Source organism: Zalophus californianus, chromosome 5 (assembly GCF_009762305.2).
Source record: "Zalophus californianus isolate mZalCal1 chromosome 5, mZalCal1.pri.v2, whole genome shotgun sequence".
NCBI lineage: Eukaryota > Metazoa > Chordata > Mammalia > Carnivora > Otariidae > Zalophus > Zalophus californianus.
Window position 1 is genome coordinate 102,725,468 of NC_045599.1, and position 27,338 is coordinate 102,752,805.

At 36.2% G+C, this 27,338-nt stretch overlaps 1 protein-coding gene and 1 pseudogene across 3 annotated transcripts in view; one reads left to right on the forward strand and one right to left on the reverse strand.

Annotated features, from left to right (window-relative positions):
- The window catches only part of GABRB2 (gamma-aminobutyric acid type A receptor subunit beta2), a 240,787-nt gene that overhangs the window by 202,616 nt on the left and 10,833 nt on the right, over positions 1-27,338 (forward strand). For 2 of the 3 annotated variants that reach the window (XM_027606576.1, XM_027606577.2), the window contains exon 10: positions 2,372-2,485. The exons of the other annotated variant lie outside the window; for it this stretch is intronic. In XM_027606576.1, coding sequence (XP_027462377.1) covers positions 2,372-2,485 — 114 coding nt within the window. The remainder of the gene's footprint in view (positions 1-2,371; positions 2,486-27,338) is intronic. 3 annotated transcript variants of the gene reach the window in all.
- On the reverse strand, positions 9,466-15,131 carry LOC113929174 (annotated as a pseudogene).

The following is a 27,338-nucleotide window of genomic DNA, read 5'->3' on the forward strand; positions in this document are numbered from 1 at the left end:
TAACTATCCAGCCCCAATGTCAATAATGCTGAGGTTAAAAAACCCTACTGTAATCCAATCCTCTAGTTTCAAACATAGGAAACTGAGGGAGGCCCAGAAAAATATAAGATGCTTGTCCTGTTCTTAAATCTCTTAAATACAAGTGGTTTCTCCACTTTCTTCAATCAAGTTGTGTAATATCAAGACATCGGGAGTTATAATTAGCACAACAGTTCTAAACAAGTATTTTGTAGTCAGTCAAATCCAGCATTTACCATCCATTTACAGTTGTGTGACAGTACGTAATAAACAAACGAATAAGCAAGCAAGCAAGCAAGCCTCTCTGACCCTTCAGTTTCTTCATCTATAAAAATGGGGTTAATGCCTCTCTCATAAGTTATTATGAAGATTATTTGTGATAATGTGTAGAGAGGATAACATAGTCCTCAATATATGGTAAACACTCTGTAAGAGGTAAATACTAATAAAATATTAAAATATTATAAATGATAGGAATTATTACTTTTTAAAGTAAAATTTACAGTCTCCAGACATATTGCCAATGTTTGTATATTTTACAGTGTAAATATATAGCATATAGGGTGAAATCCCATTCCTAAAAGGGAGTACTATCTGCAGAGGAATGTTTCATGTTAGAAGTTTTAAAGTCAGTGCAAGGAAATAATTTTTCAACAGGTATTAGCTATAAAATCTATAGCAAACCAGCTACAAACTTTATCATTTCTTAGGCCAGAATACTTAGAGCCATCCTGATTTGATTAAAACAAAAGGTGACCATTTCACATTTCATACTCCCATGGTTTCTTTTTTAACCCAGCATGAAGGATTAGAGATCTACATAGGGCTCTGATTGCACATCACTTTCTTTTGTGTTGGCATCATGAATAATGCCACTCTATTTCTTATCAAGAATGTCCCTTCTTTTCAACTGTAATTCAAATTTTTTTCTTTTTTTTTTTTCTAAAGCTGGGGCACATATAATCAGCTAAGGATTGTTGGATGCTCTGGAAAAATCAGTCACCAAGAGAGGGATTGACCTTTTCAGCTTCCCTTGATGGTTTCCTAGAGATGCAGGCAGCATGTCAGATCATCTAAAGTGATTTTTAAACTGGGCTCTGTCCTGAGGTCAGGGAGGGATGAATATGGGAAGTCTAGCCAAGTGGGAGCCAACTGTTGCTTCAAGGGCATACTTCCACATTTTTCTAATATCTTCTCTGTATTGGTTTCCTGTAAATTTTTAATTTAACAAGAATATATGCAGCTCTTAAAACAATTCTTATCTTGCCATTTAACTGATACAAAAACTAAGGCTCTTAAGGAGAGTAAAATACCCAAGGTTGCATAACAAAATTAATAAAATTTCTGAGACTTGATCTGGATTTTCCAGTCTGTATCTGGTATACATTCTGCTATGCTAGCAAGTACAAAAATAATGTAAAAATTAAAACCTGACTCCACATTACTCCATATATTCAATTCAGTTGACTTCACCTGAAAAAAAAAACAAACCACATCTGTTTACACACTAGAGTCCATGGCCAACAAACTATCTTTCATTGTCTTCATGTGACAAATTAAGTCATAAACTACTAAGAATTTTAAATAAACCTCAAACCAAAAAGACATCTACTGAATATTTTTTCCAAGTATCTTCTAGAGTTGTTAATTAAAAAACAAAACAAAACCATATATATATATATATATAATCTCTATCCTAGTGTTAGGAGAGTCCTTCCTATTATCCCTTGCATTCTTCTATTTGTGTGTGTGTGTGTGTGTGTGTGTGTATTTCCTTATAGAATTTGCTCTTGATTAATTTCACTTCCTTTTCTTGCTTATGGCTTCAAGTTTTCAACTCTCCTTTCTTTCTTTTAAGCTTTATGTTGTTCATTGATTATTTTGCTGCCAATAACTAAGTATATGTATATTTGAGAATTTAGTTACTCCTGCCATTTCACCACCTTGACTCCTACATATCTGAAAAGCCTCCAATATCTTAATTGCATTGAGGGACCCATAAACACCAGTTTTCCAAATAGAGCTGTGCCAAAAAGATCTCCATTTGGGGAGCATTCTTTATTCTGTGTTCATGGATGTTGTGAGTCTCTGTGTTGCCTTTATCCATTGTGCCTAATTTTTTGTAATGCAAAGCTACTAAAACTTTTTAAATCTATTTATTTCTAGTGCTTGGAATTAGATTTTTTTAAATGATACATTAAAAAATACAGCTAATTCAAAATCCTACTCTCTGTTAGCATCAGTCTTTCTAAAGACCAGTAGCATTTATCTATATCCAATTTACTTTAACCACAAATCCTATTCTACTGGCATCAGTCGACTTAATTAGCACATTCTCTACTTTGTCTTCCAGATTTTTTATAAAGATATTAAACAAAATGGGACCCAATATCGATCCTTGTGGGACCCAACTGGAAACCTCTCCCCAACTAGACGGACTACCAATTACGATTTCTCTCTGTATACGGTTAGATAGCCAGTTTTTAATCCATTTATTTGTATTTTTGTTGGAGCCAATTTGTTTAGCTGTTCCCTGTAAAATAATGTATGGGGTCTTTGCAGATAACCTATGGACTTATATCCACAGAGACTTGGAAATAACTTAAATGTTTTCATGATACCTAAATGGAATTTTCCTGTTTTTTTTTTTTTTAATATAGCTATGATGAGCCTAAGCTTCAGTGTTCTATTCAGTCATTATTCCTGTGCTAGAGAAAGAAACCAAGTGCATCATATTTTGAGATTCCTTTTCATTTGTATTGAGAGAATAGAATGTCATTATATACTGTGGCATTTCTTAGTTTTCTTGTGTTTCTTTTGGTTAGTGGAATAGGTAGAGAATTATACATCCTTATATTGGTTGGCGCGAAATTCAAGGACCTATATTTTCTGTCGTAGATTATTAATTTATGTCTAGGAATGTTATGTTTGCATCAAGTCCTTGTTGCTTTATTGTTATATATTTTACAAATAACTATTACCTTGGTGGACTCAGCATTATTATAATGATAGGTAAAAGGCAGTAATTGAGATTGTTCTTTGTTATAGCTCTTGACTTAAATTAATTCCAAAGAAAACCTTTTTTTTTTTTTTTGCTAATACTTACAGTTTAGTTTCTGAATCCTCATGTGTTTGCAATTCTTAATTGGCAAATTGTCATTCATATTGCCCTCCACTCCAGGAGGAGGAGAATTGTCCCCATTCTACCTTACCATCCACTACTTATCCAACTACATTTTTTAAAATTTCTATTTCTTGGTGAGACAGTGAATGATAGTGAGTGCTTGTGAATCTTTCCTATGAGGACTTGATGCTTGATAAGCTGTTATTGTATCCTCTGAGTATCATGTTCTTCTCTAATTTTACTGCTCTGCCCCAAGGTTCTTCAATTCCAAATTTTTATTGCCTTTGGGGTGGGAGAAAGGTATGGTTTACTTATTAAATTACTACTCTGTTATGGTGTTTTAACCTGCCTTTCAACTTTATTACTTGTTGTGGTATGCATAGTAACAGAGTCTGATAATTGGTATTAGGTAGATTCCAGGAGAAGAGATATTTGACATTTTGCCATCACTAATTTAGTCCTAGTTCCCTAAACATCCAGCCCCTACTGTGTCTGTTTTCCTAGGCTATCTTATTTGTGTTGTTGATACTGTTCTTGTTTTTAACTCTAGCTACTCTTGTTAAAATTGAAGTAGACTGATTTGGTTGGGCAGTATTCTGGATAGAATGCTAATCATTTAGAAGAAAACATGTTTGACAGTTGGAATTTGGGTTTATGATGAAAATAATTGAAGAATGTTGTATTTTTCAAAACCAAAACCAAAGTATACTGCATGATTGTTCTAGTGACCGGGTAAAGTTACATGAAAATTCAGGAAAATCCCCAGATTGTGAGAGTATTTCAAAGACAAGTTGCCTCTTTGGTGCATTCAATTTTTCAATTGATGGTTTGAAAGAGTTAATGATACTCTAATGCCATGATTTAGATCCTAATTTGTTAAGAATTCTTTCCCTATTTCCTTAAACATTATGTTAAAGAGAATGTTCAGTGATTTACATTGAAATATGAATCTTATTGTCTTCTGCTTTTATGCTTTTTTTTGTTGGGTATGTCTTTATTCTGTCCTTCAAGTTCTCTTTTAAGTTCACATTTAGTGTATGAAATAAGGACTGGTGTTCAAAAGTTTGAATAATGAGCTATTAAATATGTAACCTGTAAAAACATCAAGATGTATGTGACAGTCCTTCGAGGCAATAGGGTCCACTGGGAAAATGATGGCTTTTAGAATCAGACTGAACTGGGTTTACATTCAGGCATGGTCTTTTATGAGCTATGTGACATTAGACATGTTTAACCTTTCCACCCTTTAGGTTCCTCAACTGAAAACTAAAACACTAATTTCTGCCTCATGGAGCTGCTGAGGGGATTAAATGAGATAATTATATTAAGGGCCTTATATAGTACCAGACAAAGAGCACTCAATAAATAGTTGCTATTATTCTGGAGATGGTAGCAGAGAATATATGTCTTTCTCATTTTTTTCTTTTTTGCTTAGTTCTGTTACTATATTTCTAATTATAAAACTAATTCATGATTTTTTAATGTATAAAAGGCAATGAAAACTGTCTCTATCTCCACACCCAGGCATAATCATTGTTAAAATTGCCTTTTATTCACATGACATACTTTTATTTAAAGAATTATGCCCTCCTATTGTGTATACTGCTATTTTCCACTTCCCTTTTTGTACTTCAAGTATAAATATACATCATTTCTAGTAGCTACAAGATACTTTATTGATATATGTACCATAATTTATGTAACAAGAACCTATTATTAGATATTTACATTGTTTCCAAGTGGTTTTCCATTATAAACAACACTAAGCATTCCATTGCTACATGTTTGTACACCATTGATTCCTGATATACTGCTTAAAATGGAATTGCTGAGTAAAAAAAGTACATGCCTTTAAAATGGTGATACATTATTGCCAAGTTGTTCCCTAGTAAAGTTCTGCTATAATTTACATACCTACTAGCACCTTATGAGAGTGTGGCAGTACACACACACACACACACACACACACACACACACACACACACACACGTCACCCAGCCCTTAAAATGACAGAGAGACAGAAACTGATGCCTGTGTCCAATTGAAAAAGTGTTAGGAAATGAAGGTAGAAGAATCCAAAACCTATGTCCTCTCTATTCAAAAGCCATAGAGAATAAAACAGCAATAGAAAAACAAAACAAAAACAATCAACACTCAACTCAAACTGAAGCTCTACAGAGAGACAGAGATGCATAAGCAGGGTCAGTATTCATGCAAGCAGAATCCAGGCAAACCCACCCAAGCTATATTTGAACAAATGGGGAAACCATTAGATGCATCTAAGCAAGGAAACAGCATGGCAGCTCTGTAAGAAAACTATAAATGACTCTATCTTCTTAGGTAGAGAAAGAAAGGAAGTCAGGATGCTAAAGACAGATAACAACTCTTACTGGAAAAAAAAATACTTCAGGAAAAATTAAAATTTCCCTAAAAAATGTTTTTTCTCACCAAAAATTGGAAGAGAGTATGAAACAAAAGATCAAGGATGGGATGATAAACAAGGTGCTAGGAGGTGATTAAGAAGGCAAAAATGAAGAGAAAGCAATCTCTGTAGAAACTAGTAACTGAATCTAAAATAGTAAGAAAGAGAGTAAGTGTGGCAAAGAATCAATGCAGTACCACAAGAGTTCAGATTGTAGAAAATCATGCCAAATGGAGAGAAGAGAAATGCAGAGAGAAAAACCACTTAGAAAAAGACATAATAAATATGTAAAACAGGTACAGGAGATTAAATATGCAGAATCATGTTGTTAGTATAGAATGGAATAAAATGGAATAGAAAAAATCTGATGTCAATAATTATAATAATAATGAATACTTATTGAATACCTTTTCTGTTTTTAGACACTTTACATATATTATGACATGACGTAGTTCTTATTATTATCCTTTGTTGTAGTAATTATAATTTTACAGATGAAGAACTGAGACCCAGAGAGTGTAATTAACTTGCTTAAGGTTAGACAGCTAAGAAATGGTTGAACAGAAAATATGACTACAGGCAACACTCTTAACAAATATGCTAGACATTATATATATTTATACATACCTGCGATGAAATTAATCAGTAAGCCAAAAGGATGTACTGGGTTCCAAGGTAAAAATTATACAATCTCATTACCACCTTATTATATTCTTCTGACATTACTAAACTTCCAGTCAGAAATAGTGAATGATCTACAAGGAAGGAAAAAAAAAGTTAGGACTCAAACTACTCCATAGCAATATTAAATTTTGTAAAATAATGGAAAAATGTTACAGGGCTCTGAGGGGAAAAAAATGTAACCTAAGAATATTATTACTGATAGATAAAGGCAAAAGAATATAAACTATCCTCAGTATCCAAGGTTTAGTGAACAGAGCATCCATGACACCTTATTTAAAAAGCTTCATAAAAAAGTCTCGCCCCAATTAAAGATCGTCAAAGTAAGGAACTTTAGAATAGGAAAAGCCAAGACAGTATGTCAATCTAAAGCTAAACAGCTCCAGAAATTAAAGTTACAGAATAAAAGATAATTCAATTATTTTAAAAAACTAAATACTATATTAAAAAAATAAATCAGGATATGTATTTTTGAAGAGGGAGAAAGTATTGTTTCCTAGTTCATAGCAAGGACTTAACATTTACTCTTTATCTTTAGAGTTTATGAATCAAGAAGTTGAAGATTAAGGATATGTTTAAAATTAACATAGATTATTACGACTGTGTTTCTTGAAGGGTGTACCATAGACTGCCTACATTAGGGTCATCTGGGGTGCTCGCTTAAAAAGTAGATTCCACTTGAGATATTGTAAATCACAACTTTTAGTGGGACAGCTGAGGAATCTGCATTTTATCTCCCAGATCTGTCGTATCCGCTGAAACATGAAAGTTTAAGGATCAGGATTGGTACGATGAACTGACAATTCATCATATACAAACCTTAGATAATAAGAAGGTGATAAATAAAGTTGCAGATAAGGCATCTAAAGCTAGATGTCAGAAGAAAAAATAAGGACAACTTAAAAGCAAATTTAGAGCATAAATTAAGGTGATAGAATTAAGACCAAACTTGTCTTTTTTTTTTAAGATTTTATTTATTTATTTGACAGAGAGAGACACAGCGAGAGAAGGAACACAAGCAGGGGGAGTGGGAGAGGGAGAAGCAGCTTTCCTGAGGAGCAGGGAGCCCAATGCAGGGCTCGATCCCAGGACCCTGGGATCATGACCTGAGCCGAAGGCAGACGCTTAATGACTGAGCCACCCAGGCGTCCCAAGACCAAACTTGTCTTAACTGCTATAACTAGAGCACCTAATCAACTTACCTATCAGAAGAGTAATATTCTTAGATTAAATCAAGCAACTAAACCCAACAAAATGCTATTAGAGACACCTTTAAAGTACAGGTATTGAGAAATATTCTTTGTAAAGTCATAGGCAAAACCAAATGGGACGAATGCAAGTCTGAGGATAACTGAGGATTGGATAGTATTACTTTTTAATAGTATTAATATTATGACTATTATTAGGTTATAAGGATGAATTGGAGGTAAAAAATATCGACTGAGAGATATTTTATAAAAATTGCAGTCCAAAATAAAGGTGTTATCATTGATTAATAGTTTATATGTAATTCATAAAATTAAAATTGAAACAGCATCCAAATAAAATGATAGGAAATAAAAAGAGAAAATGATAGGAACATTACCTGAGTCATGTATTTAATAAAGTTTATTAGTTGTATAACCTCATTTTTATACAACTCATGTGTCAAAGATACAATAAAAATTAATTTGAAGAACATCTAGAAAATAATGGAAATTTAAAATACTATATAATTAATTCCAAGGGATGTGGTTAAAGTAATAGTGGGAGAGTTATAGTTTCAAACACATTTCTAGCAAGTAATTTTAAAAGTGAATTAAATGCACAATTCAAAAAGTTGAAAAAAAGATCAACAATATATCTAAAAGAAGCAGGAGAAGGTAATTCATCAAGATCAATTATAAGTTAACTAAATAGAAAATCAAAATAAAATAACGTACAAATAAATCAGTTCTTTTAGGGACACCTGGGTGGCTCAGTGGGTTGAGCGTCTGTCTTCAGCTCAGGTCATGATCCCAGGGTCCTGGGATCAAGTCCCATGTCAGGCTTCTTGCTCAGCGGGGAACCTGCTTCTCTCTCTGTCTGCTGCTCCCCCTGCTTGTGCTCTCTCTCTCTCTCTCTGACAAATAAATAAATAAAATTTAAAAAAATAAATAAATCAGTTCTTTTAAAAAACTAAGTAAAATAGGGAAATAATTGATCAAGGAAAAGCTTATTAAAGAAGCAAGGGGGAGCCAAAGTAGAAATTTTTTAAAAGCATAATAATTGTTTTTTTAAGGTGAAATTAAAAGAAAATTATGCAAAAATCTCAGAAAATGTGGATAAAATATATGATATCCTTAGAAAATATAAATTAGCAAACTGACCTAGCAGAAAGAGAAAACAAAAACAGAGCAATTACCAAAGATAAAACTAAGAAAACTGACAAAACAATGTAACCCCACTCCAGCCAGAAGCCTTCAGCAATAAGTCTTGTCAAATATTATAAGCAAATATTTCCAGTGCCAAAACCATATCTGAGAAAAACAAAAGTATATGAAAAAAAGCTATGAATCCACCTTATCAATGAGTATTTCATTGGAGAAAAAAAAATCTTTTTAAATCAAGTTTAACCCCAAAAATATTAAAAGCAAACTGCAACATTAAGCACATACTGTCATTTCAAAATAAAATTATAATATAATTTACCATATTAATACATTGAAAAGGTGAAAATTTTTTCATCCTTTCAGTAGATTGCCAAGAGACATTCAGATATCTATTGATTTCAGTATTCATTTTTGGTTGTAAATTTAAAATCCCTTAGGAAATTGGGAAATGATGGGTATTTTTCTTGCTGTTTCTTTACTTCTCTTCATCTAACCAAAAGCTCTCTCTTACATTTTGTCTTAGGGTGGAAAAGTAAAGGCAGGGACAAGAAATGGATGCTTACCATCACACTATTATTTAATTTTGTAAAAATTATTAGCCAGTGAAACTACATGAGAGAAAATAAGGAATGTTAGAAAAGGAGGAAAAAGGATTTCACTCTTAGCAAAAAAAAAAAAAAAAATTCTGGGAGAAACTTTTAGAAACCATATGAGAAAGGAGAAAGGGAAGTTTTCACAGCTTTTCTTTATTATATAAAGAGTATATAAACAATAATAAAAATATTGGAAGGAAAGGAAAGAGCCCTTTTATTACTAGTAATGTTTTTGATGAAAGAAAAATTTGTTAAAAAAACTTTTTTTTTTTTTGGACAATAAACACCTTTATTACATGACCGAAGATAGGAGGAAGATTTATTTGCCTTTCCGGGCTTTGATTTTCCTCAGATAGAACTCTAGCTCCTTGCCCTCTAGCATGTAGCCAACTGCTCGGCCACATTAGCCTGGTCTTGAAGCAATGCACGCAAGAAGCTTGCCCTGCTGGAATTGCTCTTCCAGAAGACTGCTGATTTTGGCATTCTTTTTCCTTTCATCATATTTCTTCTGAATTTTCTTTGATCGTTTTTTGTTTAAAATCTCTTCCTCCTCGGGCGTCAGCTTGGTCCCCTTCTTGTGGCCCAGGGGCAGTGCATAGTGGGACTCGTACCACTGTTGGTACGGTGTGCTGTCAATGAGCACAATACAGTTCTTCACCAGGGTCTTGGTGCGGACCAGTTCGTTGTTGGATGCATTGTAGACAACATCAATAATCTTTGTTTTTCGTGTACAACACTCAGAGCCCCAGGAGAAGTTCCCCACGTCTAGCCTCAAGGCACGGTACTTCTTATTGCCTCCCCGGACTCAGACTGTGTGTATGCGGCGGGGGCCAATCTTAGTGTTGGCAGCGGGGCGTCCCAGCTCATACTTCCGCTTCTTATGGTAGGGCTTTCTCTTGCCCCCGGTCTTGCGGCGCTTGTGCCAGTTATCCCGAAAGATGCCTACATGTGGAAGCAGGGCGCAGAAGCTTTAGCCACTGGGGCTCGGGCAGGCACCTCGCGAGGCCCAGACCCCCGCGCCAAGTTAACATTTTAAGAGAATCAGTTTTTTTCTAAATTATTCTATGAATTTAGTGAAATCCCATTGGATGACCAATGGCTTCCTTTGGAGTTTTGATCTTTAGTGGTTTGTTTTAGAACTTTGATAGAGTAATTCTAAAGTTTTTGTGGAAGAAAAAAAATACATGTGAAGAATCAGGAAAGTGAAAAAAATAAGAAAAGAATAGCTCTACCAGAAGTTTAAATGAATTATAAAACCAGAGTGATTAATGCAGTATAGTGCTGAATCAGTGCCATCTAAATAAAGAGCACAGAAATTGTCTTAGAAACATTAGAAAATTAAATTATTAATAAAAGTATCATTTAATATCATTGGGAGCATGTGAGTTATTTAATAAAGAGTGGTGAGTAATTGGATGGTCTGACCATTTGGGAATATTTAATTGTAATACCATACATCTAACCCACCCCTTCCTACAGATTAAATTCTAGATAAATTAAAGAGCTAGATATTTTTTAAAGAGGAAAAGATACATAAAAAGTAGAAAATCATGTATAAATATTTTAATAAACATGGATTAGGTAAAACAAGACAGGAAATCTAGAATCCAGAAAAGAATAATATATTTGAGCTTGTAAAAATGTTTAATTTCTGTATTTTTTCTTTTTCTCTTATCATTCTCATCAGGTAAAGCTTTTCTTTCCACAAGGAACATAATTTTTTGTCTTCTTTCTAATTACTAATTGCTTTTTAAAGCATATGGTTATTTTCAATTAATAATCCCACTTTTAAATCCCACTTTTTGAGGGGAAAAACAATCAAAATGTTTTATAATCATTTAAAAAAAATTTTTTTAATTTGAGAGAGAGAGAGAGAGCACCAGCAGGGGGAGGAGCAGAGGGACAAGCAGACTCCCTGCTGAGATGGAAGCTGAGCACGGGGCTGGATCCCAGGACCTCCCAGAACCCCGGAATCATGAATTGAGGCAAAGGCAGACGCTTAAGTGACTGAGCCCCCCCAGGTGTCCCTATAATCATTTTTTTCACACATCTGTTACATCTGTTTATACTTTTATATGAGCAGATTCTCTTTCTCATTTTCCCTTCAACAGTATTGATTATTGATTGTTCTTCACAATTTATTATGGGTATAATTGTATGTAAACTTGTATTTCCCACATTTCTTAAGCAATTTAATAACTTTTCATATAGTTATGTGGTGAAATCAGCTTCCCTGTGAGTTGCCTATGGTTACTCTTTTTTTTTTAAGATTTTATTTATTTATTTGAGAGAGAGAGAGCATTGGGAGAGGCCAGAGGGACAAGCAGACTCCCCACTGAGTGGGGAGCCCAATACCAGCCTTGATCCTAGGACCCTGAGATCATGACCTGAGCCCAAGTCAAATGCTTTAACAGACTGAGCCACCCAGGAGCCCCTTGTCTATGATTACTCTTACCCATTTCTCTTTTTTCAGTTTCAAGAGATCTAAATATAATAAATATACTAACCATTTATTAGTATGTGCATTGCAGATATTTTTCCCAAGTTCTCACTCATTCCATAACGAGTTTTCAATTTTTATGTTGTCTAATTATTTATACTTTTGTAATTTCTGCATTTTCTGGAATGTATAAAAATTCCTCTTGAAACTCTTAAGTTAGGCATATGGTCTAATGAATTTTTCTGAAAGTTTTTTTTTCCTTTTCATACTTTTTGATTATTTTGTGTTTTACATTTAATCCATCTTAAATAATATACTATTGTTAGTGCAAGATAATGGTCAACTTTATATTTTTCCAGGGGTAAAACCAATAGCACAAGCATTATTGTATTATTACATGTTAAAAATCCATTTTCCCAGTGGTTACATTTCGAGAGTGGGATGGAATGATAAAAGACTTCCATTTTTCATTCTGTATCCTTCTGTAGTGTTTGAACTGTTAAAATGAGTGTATATTACTTTTAAAATTTAAGACAGTGTGTAAGTGTGATATGTATACATATTCCCACTCAATTTGCCAGCATGAGCCTATGACCCATTTATTACATTCTCTCTTTCTTACACAGAGACACACACACTTACTCACCATACCTACCACACCCATTCAGACACAAACCACACACAGATACAATTCCTACTTCTCCCAACGCTATCATATATCACCTAACCAGAACAACTCAATTACATATAAATAGCACATGCTCATTTCTGGTAATTATTGCTTATATTCTAATAATTATTGCTATCAGAAAGAAAAAGAAGGAAGGAAGGAAGCGGGGAGTAAGGAGAAGGAGGGAGGAAGAGAGAAAGAGGGTGAGAATGGTGTGGGCTGAATAGTAACTGGTCTGCCTTGGGAGCAGCCAAGCCCATGCTGTCTGACTTTCTTGTTGATGTTGTCACCAGTGATACAGTGAGACAAAGAGACCTCTACTGTTTTGTTGTTTGTTTTTTTTTTTAAACTTGGACATACCCATAGCAACACTGCCCATGGATCCCTCAGATATAGTACCCCATGAAAAAATTAATCTTCTAACGTGGTGCAGCAAACTGAAATTCAGATGACTCGAGATTTAACTTTTAATTCTGACACTTAAGCCATACTTGTAGTATCGGAGAAATCAACCTGTTCTGCAAAATAAGGATGTGATCTCCAAGACCTCAACCACCTTAAAAATCATGTGGTTCTAGAATGTTTACTGAGCCTTCTTGCCTGAAATTCATTAGTTCCATAGCTTCCTTTTGATTAAACCTCCTATCACTTATTTCTACTACAAGCAATTGCTTATTAGTTTAAAATTTACAAACAGTTGCACAGAGTTTATATCATACTCTGTGGTTAAAAACCATTTTATTTGGGGCACCTGGGTGGCTCAGTCGTTAAGTGTCTGCCTTCAGCTCGGGTCATGATCCCAGGGTCCTGGGATGGAGCCCCTCATCGGGCTCCCTGCTCGGCAGGAAGCCTGCTTCTCCCTCTCCCACTCCCCCTGCTGTGTTCCCTCTCTCGCTGTGTCTCTCTCTGTCAAATAAATAAATAAATTCTTAAAAAAGAAAACCATTTTATTTAATAATGTTCCTTTTGGAAAAATGTGGAAAAATGGCTATAGAGAGAAATATTATAAAACAATTTCCTGGGTTAGGAACAACTAAAAGTACTAGGAATCCAAGTCCTATTCTAAAATTAACTCATCTAAATAAGATATAATTCTTACACTGGATTAATCAGAATGTAAATTAAATGTAAACTATAAAGAAGGTAGTAAATAGCCAAGCAGGCAGGTCCATTAGATTATGATAATATTGTGCCCTGGTATAGTATTTATACTTTTTCAATGTGCTTCAATTATCTCAAAAATAACCAGATACATAGAGGGTAACCCATTTGATAAATGAGTAAATGGAACAGACACCTAGGCATTCATTGATGAAACACATTTTCAGGACCAAAGCCCCTTGAATCTTACTCCCATGTTCTTGTCCATTGCCTGGTCAATTTCTCTGTTGAGTCCCTTCTTTTTTTTTTTTTTCAGATTTTATTTATTCGACAGAGAAAGAGACATCCAGAGAGGGAACACAAGCAGGGGGAGTGGGAGAGAGAGAAGCAGGCTTCCCGCTGAGCAGGGAGCCCGATGCAGTGCTCGATCCCAGGACCCTGGGATCATGTGTTGAGTCCCTTCTTAATCAGAGAAATTGGTTATCTCCTGTCCTACAAGGAGGCCAGTGTTTACCAACTATGACTCATTTCCCTTCAATTTGTTTTTGTTTTTTTTTTGTAGAATGAGAACCACAACCAAAGAGTTAAATTTTGAAAACATATTTGTTCTGTCAGAGGGCCCGTGTTGCCAGTAAACAAAATTTAGCAAACAACAGAAAAAGTATATATATAATACTTCGTGGTTTTTCAAAGCACTAGTAATACATTGCCTCTTCTATTCATTTTAGAATTCGAAATACAGTAGTGCTAACATACCAGTACCATGTTGCTTAAATCGGTGCTGGAAGTCAAGCACAGCTTGTGGATTATTAACATAGTCTTTAAAGAAAGACATGCAATAGTTTTGAATTTTAAGACAACGCTTCACTTTTGAAGAGCTCCTGAAGTTAGTATGATACTTACCTATACTGTAAACATGTAATTTCTTTACTTTTCTCCTTAATAAAAACCTGCCAGTAAATTAATGTATTTTTTAGTTTTAAAAATCTCAGATTTTAGAGGTGCCTGGGTGGCTCAGTCGTTAAGCGTCTGCCTTTGGCTCACGTCATGATCCCAGGATCCTGGGATCGAGCCCCGCATCGGGCTCCCTGCTCTGCGGGAAGCCTGCTTCTCCGTCTCCCACTCCCTCTGCTTGTGTTCCCTCTCTCGCCGTGTCTCTCTCTGTCAAATAAATAAATAAAATCTTTTGTAAAAAAAAAAATAAATAATAAAATCTCAGATCTTAGGAAATGTAGTAACAGTTGTAGTATAATGAATACAATTATTACTCAGAAAACTCTGGAAAGATTATGAACTGTTGAAAAATAGAAAACTGTGTATTCCATGGGCAGCTTTGGGAATTAAGGATGGCATTAAATTTTTATTAACCATCTTTCTATTAATATTAAATTATTTTAAAACAAAACAAAACAAGTAAAGAACCTCCAGCAAGTCTTGTGTTCCTAAAGAAATTAGGAGTTTTTTTATGGCCTCTGCTGAGAAAAGGTTTACAGAATTGCTTGATGGTTGTTTAATTTTGGCAAAGAGCACCAAGAGAGACATAACAAAAATGGAACCTGACATAATTTTGAAATCTCCCTCAGCAATAAACAAGCTCTCTTTGCCTCTCAGTACTACTACTAACTTCTGCTGCAGAAAATTTCTGGAAGCTGAACCAGCTTCAAAGACCCCATAGGCAGTTTCTTCCACTGAGTCGCAGATACTGCTATGACTCCCTAGCGGGGTAAGCATCTCTGAATCCCGGAGCGCAGGCCTGCTAACCCAGGTGCCACCCTGAGAGTGCACTGTGTTAAGAGTCCTCAACAGTGCATACTGCTTTCTGAAGCATTTCACATTTCCTCACTCACGTCAGGGTTGTTTACTTCAGCCGTTGAGGATGTGGTCCCCTGATGCCAGCACCACGGGCTGCATTCCTGTGAGAGTCTTTCAGATACACGTTGCTCACTTCACTGTAGCCAGCAGCAGGGCAGCCTTAAACTTTTCTCACAAGGGACAAGATTTAGAGGGAACATCACAAATGTGTTGATCGTTCAGCAGGTTTATCAAATTACTGCTCTTGGAGAGTACCACAGCTGTTGAGAGCACAGACATACCGGCTTCCTCAAACCTACTCGATTCTGAATTTGAGACCGTCCTGAGTTTAAGCCCCAAAATTCTCACTTATTAGATAGGTCAGCCTGAGAAAGCTCTCTGAGCCTCAGTTTCCTAATTTGTAAAATAGGGCTGACTGTTCTGCCCTCAAAAGATAGTTTTAAGGATTGCAGAGGAAATATGAGGAAGTACATGGAAAGTAAGCATTTCTTAAGCACTAACCTCAAAATTGATGTCTATCGTGAAACGGATTGCAACCTCAAAATTGATGTCTGTTGTGAAAAGGATTGCAAGGGCAGAACTCTGACTTTTCCCATTTCTCAAGATTTTTTGTTTCTAAATTCAGAAGCACTGTCTCTGTCAGTCTGATGGAACAGTCCACTGCCCGTATAATATTCTTTTAAACTGTGTGACATAATCAGAATGAATAGTACATAGTATACATGAAACATGCTACTGAGTTTCTTGCTATTGAGGTGTTAATTTTAAATGCACGTTCTGGAAAAGCTTCACAGAGTAAAAGACACATTCCATTTCAGGGGAAAAAAAGAGCAAGGAGCTCTTCTGTCCTGCCAGGATATACATAGCTTTGACAGAATAACAGTATTTTAACCCTTAAAAGAATATGAATTGATCTTCTCATTTTATAAATGAAGAAACTGATACCCAGAGAAATAGATTGACGAGTCCACGGACACACAGCAATTAAATAACAAAGACCAATTGTGGCATAACCTGCCCATTGTGCCGCACTGCCTTTCACTCCCTGACTTGACAATACATAATAATTTGATCTGCATCCTTCCTCAATACCTTGCATTTTTCAACAAAGTACTCTGACAAATATTAGTAAACAGGAAACCATTCTGGTGCATTGGAAATTGTTCCATCCTGCTCCTACCCAGTATGTAACATTGAACAAAGCACTTCTGAACTACTACTAATATATCTAAAAAACTAACATTTACCAAGAGTTTACAAGTGCTTTACTTGAATTTTTACCATCCACTGTCCCATGGTAGCATTTTATAGGGGGTCATTCTCAGACTACAACATCAGAATCACCAATACTTTAGGAAATGCAGAACCCTAGCCCATTCCTGGATTTACTGAATCAGAAATTCTGATGACCCAAGAATTTAAATTTTGGCACATTCTCCAAATGATTCTGATGCTCATGAAAGTTTGAAGCTTATTGAGTTACTAGAGACTCTTACAGTCCTCTAAAATTTTAACGATGACAAAAGCTGAGGTCCGGAGAGAAATAACATATTTAGTCACAGCTAGTGAGTTGCAAACCTGGAATTTCAACCCAGGTCTTTTTATTATTATTATTATTATTATTATTATTATTATCTGAGGGTTTTCAATATTTGACACAGAGTCTAGCTGATATTCTTTAGCAAAGCATCGGCTTAGATTTGATATTCTTTTTTTAACACTTTTTTAATTTTATTTTATTATGTTATGTTAATCACCATACATTACAACATTAGTTTTTGATGTAGTGTTCCATGATTCATTGTTTGCATATAACACCCAGTGCTCCATGCAGTACGTGCCCTCCTTAATACCCATCACTGGGCTAACCCATGCCCCCACTACCCTCCCCTCTAAAACCCTCAGTTTGTTTCTCAGAGTCCATAGTCTCTCATGGTTCGTCTCCCACTCCGATTTTCCCCCCTTCATTCTTCCCTTCCTACTATCTTCTTCTTTTTTTTTTTAATATATAATGTATTATTTGTTTCAGAGGTACAGGTCTGTGATTCAACAGTCTTGCACAATTCACAGCACTCACCATAGCTCTTTCCTATCTCCTTAAATTCATAATTTCTTCATTTCCTAACTCAACCTACAGCCTGCGTTTTGTAAAGTTAAATCATTTACTGTCCACCATCATCGGCAGATCTCAGAGTCAAGGGTTCTTTGGTGTTAAAATGGAACAGAGAGATGTTTGATAAGGCTGTGTCAGATTAATAGCAGTCTCCCAACAAGGGTTGGGTTGTGAGAGTGGATGGTGCATTTGGCAGATTCTCACTGCAGTAATTCACTGTGTAATTGACTAAATGAACAGGAACTGTTGGCCACCGCTGGACAGGGATCCCTGGTTGAAGTGGATTTAATTGTTCCCTCTCCAGTTCACTGTCCCCCTGGTGTTTATCAAATCAAGTCAGTGCCTTGATTGTGATTAATTCAGCATTCTGAAAAGGGAGCACAAAAAATTACCAATGAACTCCTCTACCCCTTTACCGTATAGATGTTGAAGACCTGGTTTAGCAGCCTTGGAGAGCTACCTAAAATCCTTAAAAAATTCCTTTTTTTTAGTCCTACAGTCATTGACTTTGAGAACTTTAAGGGAATCTAAGAGATGTTTTAACCCAGTGCTTCTCAATCTTTAATGTGCATCAAAGTTATCTACATATCTTGCTCAAGTACGGATTCTCATTCTGTAGGTCTAGGGTGAGGCTTGAGATTCTGCACTTCTAACAAACTTCCTGGTGATGCCAAAGCTGTTGAGCTCCGGACCACACTCAATAGCAAGGAGCTAGCCCAGGGAATACAAATGAGTCCCAACCCTGAAGGAGTATTGGCCACTGCCTTGAGAACTAGACTAAAGGTTCTGTAGTTGACGCAGGGACCAGCTGGTCCATTTGCCTGGTTTGTGCCTCTCTCGGGTATAAGGATAGGAAACTTCACCTCAATGTCATTTTTTGTGGTTTTTAATTAACACTTCCTTTTACTTGTAGTTGCATTTTTTAGTTTCTTTTTTTTTTAAATTGAGGTATAATTGACCTAACATTAGTTTCAGGTTTGCAACATAATGATTGTTATTTGTATATATTGCAAAATGATTGTCATGATAAGTTCAGTTAACATCCATCACTGTACATACTTACAGTTTTTTTCTTGTGATGTCTCATTTTTTTAAAGGTTTTATTTATTTATTTGACAGAGAGAGACACAGCGAGAGAGGGAACACAAGCAGGGGGAGTGGGAAAGGGAGAAGCAGGCTTCCCACAGAGCAGGGAGTCCAATGCGAGGCTCGATCCCAGGACCCTGAGATCATGACCTGAGCCGAAGGCAGACACTTAATGACTGAGCCGCCCAGGTGCCCCATGATTTCTCACTTTCAGATGCAGACACAGAAACCCAGAAATGTCAGTAACTTCCACAGGGTCATATAAGCTAGTTAGTGGTAGAGCTGGGACTAACTAAAGCTGGAACCTAAACCTAGGTTTTTCTCTCTGAGTTGCACAACTTAATTACAGATTGCATGTGAAGCTGTTTTAAAATATCTTTCCTCAGTTCTGTCATTGGCAGAGCAAGCCACAGAGTAAAATTTGGATTCAAGAAGCCAAGAGTCAAGTTCAGCCTCTGAAAAGTTCTGCAACTTTGGGAAAAGAATTTCTCTGTGTCTCAATTTTGTTACTCTGTGAGATGATAAGTCCTTGCCCGGCCTTTCAGATTCCTTCTGACATTGTAGAAGGCAATGAAATAAAAGACATGGAAGCCATTTGATAAAACATAAGTAACTTAAATAAATGGAGGGCATTTTTATCAAAAGTACTGTGGGATCACATTATTCTTACAGGATTATTGATTTTGGAAAACTGTCTCTATATTTCTATATATCTATATTTTATATAGATAAAAACATATATATACTTACATATATAAAAATATATATGAATAATACATGACCTTACTATTATCCTATGTTGAATTTTATCTGAGATTATTGAAATTACTATTTTGAACTTCATTAATGATACCTTTTTTATTTTCTACGCACCTTTAATGTATCTGGTCTGTGCAAAGCATGCACAGAGGCATGAGAAGTGAGAAAGAGAAAGAGAGAGATATCAAGCAAGCCAGCCAAAATCTTGTCAGTGATATCTCGTTCTGGGCTGCCAGTAGCAACAAGGCTCCATGTTTCTTTATTCACATCCAGAAGGAAAGATGGGGACTTTTTTCTTTTTAACCCAAAAGTCTCCAGTAAACCTTTCTTTTCTTTTCATTGATTCAGTTGCCTTATGCCTTCCCATTCCTGAACCAGTCCCTGGAAGAGGAGGGGGAACACCAAGACTGGTTTATAGCAATCAGGCCCACATCTGGAACAGAGGTTCAGTTTCTCCCATTGTTACAACGGGTGGGATAGATTCAGCCACAGTCCACTACAGAGGCTAATGGGGAAATATAAAGAATTCGTTTTACCTACCTATGTAAACCAGCAAACTTACATTTTCTTTCCCAGTTGAGAAATGTTAAAGTTGTAAGTACTGTAGCCATGTTACCTTTTGTTAACACACCTAATTGTATGCAAGACATGAGGGTATGCTCCTTAAGTATCTTGTCTCGAGATTAAAACAAACCATCATATAATGTGCTTTTATTTTAAAGAGGAGGTGGTATAACCTCATTTTAAAAATGAGAAACCTGAGGCTCAGCTAAGCTATGGAGCTTGACCAAGGGCACAGTAGAGAAGCTAGAAAACAAAGCTGATTTCAAAACTCATGCCTTTAAGACTTAACTAACTATATATATATATATATATATATATGTTCTGAAATTTAAAATAGTGCTGCACTAAGATGATCTACAGAATATAATTTCATATCATCTCTACATCGTAATGAAACTCTCATTATAAATGCATTTAATTGGGGAAAGAGACTCATTCCCCATAAGTTAGAGAAGACAGAAATAAATCTGAAACTTAGCTTTGCTGATGGGTGCAAGCTTTCCCTTCCCTAAATTTTATTGATCCTGTTGGCAAAAACAAAATGGAACACTCTGAGTCACCTCTTGCCTCTGCCCACTATAAAGATGAAGAACCAAACAAAATTAAGCATTAGGAAGAAATACTATTCACAGTTTCTTGTATTAGTGAATAATGAGGTCTCAACATTAGACGCTTTCCCAGACAACAGAAACTAGAAGATTCACACAGCCCAAAACCAACAGGAAGCTCACTGCCAAAGGGCTGTAGCCAAGAGTGGCACTGGTGTCTTGCTGCATTCATTTCTTAAAGAGTAACTGAGCAGTGCTCTGTGTGGTCCTCTGTCACCACTTCCAGAGCTGTTTTAATTCAAAAACTGGTTTACCATCCCAAACCTCTCCTGGCCATGATGTGACACTAGTTCAATTCCCTTATTTCTATCTAATTTCTCATGAAGTCTTCCACATTATCTTTATTATGTGCTCTTCAGAGTCTCTGCCTCCCTTACCTGTCCCTGACTTAGAACGTTCTCCTCTCTAATGAAAGTTACCGTTCCATGAGTTTATCATACAGGGCACTGTTTTAGGTACTTTATATGAATTCTCTCATTTAATCCTCATAATCACCTAATAAGGTTAATACTGTTTGACCTATTTTACAGTTGAGAAGTTGAGAATTTGGATATTTGTACTAGCTTATTTTAAAATCTAATGTGAGTCCCTCTCATTTCACAAAGTGGCTCTTTCTAATAGGAAGTAAAATCAAAGTTAACAGGAAAGGTCCAGAGGGAAAAGATGAGATTCCCTCAAGCTGTCTAACTTGGCACTTACTGAATATAATGCTGTGTAGACAAAGGGCTCCCCCCCCTCTACCTTCCCCTTCTTTCTCTTCCCCTGCCTGATAGGCCTGACTCTCTCTTTATAAAGGCTCAGTATCATATTTACCCTCCCCCCCTCTGTGAGCTCAGACCATAATCTCTTATTTGACCACTGCCCCTGCCCCATTCTTGTCACTGTTCCTTCTGCCTCACGGTGCATGTTCATATTCTTAAATGTCTCCCCCTCAAAACAAGAGGGAATTTTACCCTCTCAAGGGAACATATAAATCCTAATGTACCATCAATCTTTAGTGTGGTGACTCTGAAATAGAACTGTCTGGGTTCAAATTTCAGATCCCTTATTTACTCATTGTGTTATTTTCTGCAAGTGACTTAAATTTTTAGTCTCAGCAGGCTTATCTATAAAATGAGAGTTGTTAATAAGAGTACCTACCATAAAGGAGTGTGGTGAAGAATACAAGCCATAATCCATGTAGAGTGCTTATAACTGCCTGGGATATAGTATACAGGCCCACTAAATATTGACTACAAATATTACCTGCTAATTCAACTGATACTTCTTGAGTCCCTATGCAACATGCTCCTTGCCCTCACAGGGACCACATCTTAAAGGGAGGATACACTTTCAACAGACATCCATGGAAATAATACATAAGTGAAAATAAAGGCAGTAAAGGAAATGTCTTCATTGCTATGAAAGCATATTTCAGAGGACCTGACAGAGTGGTGTATGATCAAGGAAGACTCCTCAATGGAAGGAACATTTCTGAACTGAGCTGTGAAAGATGCAAGATACATACGAGTAAGGAAGGATGAATATGGATCCCCTTACTCCCTATTATCTGATGACACAAACGTTAGAAATTCCATGGTCCTATTAAGAAACAGTGTGGAGTTTATAAATACTTTTGTTGTAATTAGATATTTGCCATTTGTATTTGTTACGAACGCATTTGTTCTGTAACCATACTGCCCTTAACATCAGTTATTTTGCTTTTGTTGTATACAGTGGGTACACGCTGAGAAGTACACACTTTAAGTTATTTGGACTATACCACTTTTTAATTACTGCTGAGTCACTTTTCCCTGGTGTATTTTTTTAAGCACAGGTCCTAGATCCAGTGCTCTTTAGTGCTAAATGTGTTTCTCAACTCCCACTCATAGGATTCAGTAATCAGTGTGAATCCGTGTACCCTCCCCATCCAGCCCACCTCTGTTCAAAAGACCCATTTCAGCACCATTTTCATGACCCCTGCCATTCAAGAACCAAACTAAACTTTAAATCCAAAGAAGCCAAGCAAACACTGTCTGTGTTCCCAGCGTCTCTGGGGAGCTGAATATGCTGCTCCTTTCTGTTACCCTTTTGCTACATGTTCACTGGAATCCTGCCTATTTGGTCTGCATTAGATCAGCTTTCTGGCATCTTAGCCAAATTAAATGAAAAACAATAGGAGGCAGTGGGTAACATTCTGTGGAGGGAGAAAGTGTCTCTGATACATACATAGGAGTGGGGCTGGTAATAGTCTAGATGGCTTGTTTTTGTTTGTTTGGTTAGAGTAGGCTAGTTCTCTTTTTTGAGACAATATCTTACAAGGGGAGGGAACTATCAGATTTTTACCTGCATTAAAACCTTGGTGCCTTGACTAAGGAGACAGGAACTAAAACTTGACTTTGCTTCTATATGACAGATAGAAGCAGATGCTAATTTCCCTCTGACACAGAAATGAAGTAATAGCAATGGGTGGTTCTGTATGCCCAAACTCCTCCTCATAGCTTATGGGACAAGTTGGGTTTCAAAACCCAGTAGCAAGAGAAAACCATGGGTCTCCCAATGACCTGGGATAATTATGGATCACACCTTTAAGTCAAATGTAACCTGCCAGTGAGTCTTGAAATTTGACCTGATCAATTTCCACATTTTTTATTCACTGTTCTGGGCTTTGGAAGCTAGAAAAGCCACCCCTTTTCCCTCTTAGGAACATGCACTGTTATCACCCTTGAGCCCCAGAGGGAAAATGTAGCTCCTCTTTTGCTAAAGTTTATCCATTTTTCTCCCTCTCCCTATCCTTGTGCATTAGAAACACTTGACTGGCGTGTTTGCTGCCTTGCAGAAAGAAACCAAAACAAATACCCTCTATGGTATTAGTTAAAAATGGATTGGGAAATTGTGAATTACTAGTTACATGGTGTGTATAAAAATCTTTAACAAGTCATCACCCATAATGCTTTGAGTTGTATGAACCAGCTAATAAAAAGATTAGATCAATTGTTTCTCTCTAGCTTGGGAGTTGAGTCAATTATTCAGATGGAAATTGAACTGGAACAAACCTTTACCTCTTAGGACCTGAGTTTCCAGGTGTTAAAACTTCTTTGAATTATCAGGATTGGGTGGGCAAATTCTCACATCTACCTCTGAAATTTATCAAAATAAGACTCTGGGCTTATGTAAGCTCATTTTAAACCTGGCTCCTTTCCACACATCCTAAGGATCTATAGTAATTCAAGGCAAGTCCCTCCTTTGGATGGAAGAAATGTCCATTAAAATTAATAGGTTGTGAATACAGTTTCTTTCACTTCTTCCAGCTTCAGGGAATTTCAATATGATTCCAATCTTTTATATTTTTTCCATACAATTAAAATGACTCCTGACTTTCAACTTCAGTTGAAACTAGTAGCTTTATTTATTAAATTAAGAAGAGCAACCCAGAGAGAATTCTATCAGCCTTCTAAAAGAAATTAGTCAATTCATCATATATTTTATTAATTTTACTTTATTATTAAATGTAGCAATTTGAATGTAGTCTCATTTCCCCCAAATTTGGCATTCACCCTTCAATCTCAATCCAAATGTTATTTTTAAAAATACGTGCTCTATCATTTACATTTCATTCTTAATGAATTCCACATAAACTAACACATATATAGAAAGGAATCATTTTCCAAGAGAAATAAATTTGATTCCGTGAAAGTAAAAGCCTGGAAGAGATTAAGCCACAAAAAATTAAGAAGGCTATTTAGGAAGTTCAGAAACAGAGAGATACTGCAGAATTTTTCACAGCAAGGCCCTATGTCGTTAGGAAAACAAGTACAATACTAGCACTAGATCTGGATCACAGTTTTGAAGGAAGCTCCAGAACTATAAGATTTTTGCTAGGCAAATTTTCCCTATGCATTATTCCTATGTTATGCCATGAATTTTTTAAAAGGGCAATAAAGCAGTTCATAGTTATAGACTAAATGGAACTGAAAGGCAACGTTTTTATAAATTATACCTATAATGACTGATGTAGCAGCCCATGGGCTGAACCCTTGGATGTGATCTTGACCACTATGGTGATGTTTGTTTAAAAATTTGGATTTAAATGTCCTTCAGGCAGGCCTGTATTTTTTAGTCTAATTCACTACAAGGCCAACTTCTTCCTATTCTCCATTACACCGGCTTCACACTTTTATATGATTTCCCTAGTCAGATTTGAATGTGTGATCCTAGACTTAGTCTAACCCTCTAGTAACTCCATTTAGCAAGTTTTATTTTGAATACTTACTTCGTATCAACTGTAGTGGTCAGCTTTAGGAATATATAAGCAGAATCTTTCCACATTGTGGTGACTATAGAGTAGGATTTCCTTAACAGTGAATCAGTTTACTAAGCAAACCTTGAGATATGCACTCATGTGATCTACCTATGAAAAATTAAAAATTGAAAAACTAAACAGCAATAACTAGACCTACCCATATCCTTTCCATAAGTATTTCTCCTCATGTGAAAATAGTAGAGAAAATACAAGATTTGAATCTGCAAACATAAATTTAAATGACTGCTTTACCACTTAATAAACTTTAAGCTACCTATGAACTTCTGGATTTTGATGGGAAGCGTTGTTTACAAAATGCTGATAGGGCTAACTTTATCCTCATAATGTGGTTGTGAGATTTCAAAAACTTCACAACAGCATAACAGAATAAAAAAAGAGTAGAAATCTCAGTTCTTTTTTTTCCTACAGTTTTTATTAAAAAAAAATGACCACCCTCCTGCAACTACCTGGGTAGTTCAGCAGTATTTTTCTATATTTATGTTCCAGATCTAAATCCATATTTGGTTACTATTTCCCCATTTATTTTGGTGGAGGGATTCAACAAAGATATTAGCCTTTTCTTGCTCTCTTAGAATCTCCATTTCATATTCTAGTTGGGTGAACTTTCTTTCACCTCTTAGAATACCAAATGCATGTTAGATGGTTTCTGAGTGTTTTTCCTTTGGAAAGAGTGTTTTGGATATTCTCAGGGGGTTAACAGTTCATTGCCTTAGCATTTCAAGTTACTCAGGTCACTGTCATTTCATGGAAGATAAAACAAGATCTCCTACCCAACTAGTCACAGCAATTGGAAATTGCAGAGCTAGGATTTCTTGGAGTTTTGCAATTTCTCACTCTTCTCTTGATGATATGAGTGGTGAACTGGGATTTAAAATAGCCCCATTCTCACATCCCAAGATAAGCATGTGATGCTGCTGGGCCACTGAGGGATGTGACTTGTTTTTCTGTATAAGATTATAGGACAAGGACATTCTTCCAAAGGACACACCTGTCATTGGGAAAGGTGCAGAAAAGGGAGCAAGAAACCTGAAACTAGACCTGTAATTAACAAATTATATAAAAATAATGTCCACTCATCTTTGTTTAATGTGATATCTTTTAAGCAAAATGGAACTCTGTTAATCAAAGCATGTTCTGTTCCTTGATGGGAAAAAAAAAAATGTTGAGTTGAGAAATGGAAAGAAGGAAGAGAAAACCTCTGGATCCAAATGTTAAACATGAATTTACCCTTGTTTGAACCATCAGCACACTGGTCAGTCTAAGAAATAAGTCAGCAGAGAGGTCCATCTTTCTACCCAATAGAATGGCTGATTCAATCAGTGTGCAAACTGCCTTATTCACAGTTAGTAGGAAATCCACCTGGGCAAGCCTGGAAAGGTTGGTATGGAGACCCAGTTTCGAAGATTAGCTAAATCATGTGACAATTGCTATTTCTTCCATTTTCTGGAATGTCTGCACCTAAATACACCCCAATAGAGAGATGGCATTTCAAGACAGAACTCCTAATTGAAGAAAGTCTCAAGATATGCAATTGTATTGTTTGATCATTAGAAGTAGGAACCTTGGAACAAATAGATGAAGTGCCAGTACTTTCCATACCAACTGTGAAACTCTGGGCAGATCACTAATTATCCAAAATTCTCAACCTCCTCATTTTCAAAATGAGAATAATAGAAATAACTTTCTCATAGGGTTATTGTCCAAAGTGAAGTGTCACAATTGTGTAAAGCCTTTACTACAATGCTTACCTACAGAAAATAATAATTGGAGGTCACATATGTTCTCTATGAAAGCTGCTTTTCAATGTGGTGGTGTGGACTTCAGCTTTTTCTTCATTTCTCAAGGCTTCTGCTTCTTCTTTATTTAAAGTTGGGTTATTGTCCAAGGTGAAGTATCACAACTGTGTAAAGTCATGCCCTTCTGCTGCTTCCAATAAACTGATAGTTTTCCAACTGTGAACTTCATCCCCACAGCCTGGCATCACCTGGGAGCTTGTTAGAAATGCAGATTGTTGAGCCTTATTCCAGACATTACTGACTAAGGAACTCAGAGTGGGGCCTAGTGACCTCTATGTTTTAATGGGCTTTCCAAGGGATTCTGATGCATGTTCAAGTTTAGAAAGCACTGAAACAGACTATACCATCCACCAAACCAAAGAGATACTGAGTGTGGTGGTTCCCAGACAGAAATTGTCACTGGGAGGGTTGGTGAATAGTCAGACTACAGGTATCTACTCTACTCAGTAGGTGAAAGCATTGCAGTTGACAAGATTTTACATCAGCTGTCATCTTTGTGACATATTTAAATACAGACACTCTTATTCATTCCTCATTAAGGAAAATTGTGCAAGCCTTCAGATGACTTGCCCCTACCGTGCACTGAGAGGGTCCTCTTTTATGAGCTATAGAGTACACATGGGTTTGGGGGCTGCTGCTGTGCCTTAGCATGACACAGTGAAAAAGACCAGATTCTAATTCTTGCTCTAATTCACTGTGCAAACGTTTGGTAGGTTTCTTAATTTCTCTGTGCTTTATTTTCTGAGCATGAGATCAGTACCTGGCCCACAGGGCCACTGGGATAACTGAAAGAGGTCAAAATGTAAAATGATTAGTCCTGGCTTCCAGTGGCTACTCACTAAGCTCCCTTCTCTGGGGTAAGAGTGAGGCATCCATCATGTAAATGGCCAGGGCACT